At 41.8% G+C, this 3,079-nt stretch overlaps 1 protein-coding gene across 1 annotated transcript; it reads right to left on the bottom strand.

Annotated features, from left to right (window-relative positions):
• Window positions 1-587: 587 nt before the first annotated feature.
• LOC122897307 (60S ribosomal protein L39-like) lies at window positions 588-1,092 on the bottom strand. Its single transcript, XM_044235537.1, has one exon. The coding sequence runs from the start codon at window positions 952-954 to the stop codon at window positions 799-801; it is 156 nt and encodes a 51-aa protein (XP_044091472.1). The 5' UTR covers window positions 955-1,092; the 3' UTR covers window positions 588-798.
• Window positions 1,093-3,079: the final 1,987 nt, after the last annotated feature.

Here is a 3,079-nt window from a genome sequence, read left to right as displayed (position 1 = left end):
ATATGCATATTTATATCCAGAGTACAAATATTTGTTAGGGGAAAAGCCATATAAAGGAGGGATCTTAAGAGAAATAGACATGCCAGAGCCATGAAAGGAATATCAAAAAGGGTGAAGGATCAGCTGGGTCACAGGTGGAATCCTCAGCAGACCTGACTCTTTCCTTATTCCTTCTGCCTAGAGGCATTTAGAAAAATATTTTTCCCTCTATTCTTCGAGTTCTGCATTGTTACTAGAAAATGCCTGGACAGATGCTTTCTCTCAACAAATTGGCCTCAAACCTGACTAACTCTTAAAAAAGCAGATTTTCAAGAAAATGAGAAAACAAGCCACAGACTTGGGAAAAAAACATTTGAAAAACACATATCTGATAAACAACTGTTATTAGATGTCTTTTAATTGTTTAACTAAAATTCAATTTAGTTAACTTATAGTGTATTATCAGTTTCAGGGATAGGATTTAGTGATTCATCAGTTGCATATAATAGTGCTGTTATCAAAATTATGCAAAGAACTTTCAAACTCACAACTAAGAACACAAACAACCCAATTTTTTTGTTTTTTTGTTTTTTTTTTTTTTACTGCTGAAAGACCTCACATTTATTATCAAGCCAACCCACTGATGCAGAGGTATAGTAACAGAAAAATCATTTCCCTGATCAAAGGTTATCTATTGGCCAGGTAGAAAGGTGTTTACAGGGTGGCAGAATAGAACACATGATCTTCAAGGAGCTTAATTAATTAATTAATTAATTACGTGGTGCCGATTAGGTGTGTCATCTCATGATGTGGGACGCCTTAGAGACCCAGCCTTGTTCTCCTCCAGTGCCTCCTCTTGGAGTTGTACCTGATTTTATTACCAGATTTCATCCAAATCCACTGGGGAATTTGATGATTCTGCTTTTGTTTCTTGGCCAGGAATTGCTTGATCCTGAAAGTCTTGTGAGAAGACATGGTCAGTAACAGTGAGTGGCACACAGCAGGATGGTGGCGAAAAAGAGAAAGAAGTCAAACAACCCAATTTTAAAATGTACCAAAGATCTGAATAGATACCTCATCAAAGACAACATACAAATGGCAAGCAAACATTGATAAGATGCTCCACATCATATGTCATCAGGAAGATACAACTTAAAACAAAGATGAGATGCCACTACATACCTACTAGCATGGCCAAAACCTGGAACACTGACAACACCAAATGTTGCTGAGGATGTGGAGCAACAAGAGCTCTCATTCACTTCTGGTGGGCATGCAGTACAGGGCAGCCACTCTGGAATACCCTTTGGCATCTTCTTACAAAACTAAATATATTCTCACCACACAATCCAGCAATTGCATTCCTTAATATTTACTCAAGAGAAATGAAAACTTATCCTGACATAAAAAACCCACCCTCTGATATTTATGGGAGGTTATTTATAATTGTCAAAACTTGGAAGTAATTAAGATGTTGTTCGGTAGGTGAATGGATATATAAACATGGTATGTCCAGGCAATGGACTACTATTCAGGACTGAAAAGATATGAAACATAAAGCCATGAAGAAACACAGAAGAGGCAGCTAGCAAGATGCCAGAGAAGTAGGAGACCTAAATTTCATCTAGTCCCAGGAATTCAGCTAGTTATCAAACCATTCTGAATTCCTATGAACTCAACAGGAGATCAAAGAAAAGAATAACACAACTCTATGAACAGAAATGCAACCACTTTCTGGAAGGTAAGACATGTAAATAAGTGAATCTGAGGTGATATATGGGAAGATAGAACGTGGGGCGGGGGGGAGGTGGTCCATCAGCAGGCTCCCAGCAAGTGATAGAGCAACAGAGCACAAAATCAGAACTTTCAGAAGTCTGCTCCACTGAGGGATGTTGCTCCAGTGGCTAAGCAGGGGATGGAACCCTCGCTGGGACAGTGTGGTCTCAGAACCCTAAGTGTCACAAAAAGACCAGGGGTGACTAAGTGCGGTGGAGCTTCCAAGTATCAGAGCAGGAAGGCTGGCTGCAGAGATGGACCTGAAGAGAAGGCTCTCAGCTCAGGGCTGCCATAAACCATGACCCATGGCACAATCAGGCCACTACTCTTCAAGCAGGGACCCCACAAGTGGCAGATCTGGGGACACCACTCCACTTCCTCCAACAGGAGAAGCAGCATGGGAGGGCACTGTAAGAATCTGCTGGTTTGGAAACTCCAAACAGGGTCATGTGCCAAAGATAGAAACACTTGGTCACAGGCCAGGTGAGCTCAGAGTGCAGCTGGAGACCAGAAAGACAGGCATAATTTACTGTTTTTCTCTAAGGGCTCACTGAGGAGTGCGGCCCTGAGCTCTCAGGTCCACTGTGTTGGAGATTGGGAGGTAGGATTTTCACTCTGGCCCTCCAAAGCTGTACAGAAAGTATTCAGGGAACAAAAGCTCCCCAGAGCAAACCTGAGCAGATTGCTTATCCTAGCCCCTGGCAAGGGTGATGCAAGTTCGCCTGGGGCAAAGATATTTGAGAATCACAAGAGGCCCCTCTCCCAGAAGATGAGCTAGAACATCAGCCAAGACCAAGTTTACTGATCAATGAGAACTGCAGATCTCCAGTGCTAGGGAAATACAGCACATACAATTCATGCTTTTTTCCTAGGATTCTTTTTTTTTTTTTTTTTTTACTTTTTTTAAATTTTTTTTCAGTGTTCCAGAATTCACTTTTTATGCACCACTCCCAGTGCTCCATGCAATATGTGCCCTCCACAATACCCATCACCAGGCTTCCACCCACCTCCCCTCCAAAACCTTCAGTTAGTTCCTCAGAGTCCAGTCTCTCATGGTTCATTGCCCCCTCAAATTTCCCCCAACTCCCTTCTCCTCTCCATCTCTCCATGTCCACTGTGTTATTCCTTATGCTCCACAAATAAGTGAAACCATATGATAATTGACTCTCTCTGCTTCACTTATTTCACTCATCATAATCTCTTCCAGTCCCATCCATGTTGATACAAAAGCTGGGTATTCATCCTTTCTGATTGAGGCATAATTCTCCATAATGTATATGGACCACATCTTCCTTATCCATTCGTCCATTGAAGGGCATCTTGG

The sequence above is a fragment of the Neovison vison genome, chromosome 1 (assembly GCF_020171115.1).
Source record: "Neovison vison isolate M4711 chromosome 1, ASM_NN_V1, whole genome shotgun sequence".
NCBI classification, from domain to species: domain Eukaryota; kingdom Metazoa; phylum Chordata; class Mammalia; order Carnivora; family Mustelidae; genus Neogale; species Neogale vison.
Note: the sequence above shows the minus strand (reverse complement) of the source record. Positions and strands in the feature narration are given on the sequence as shown.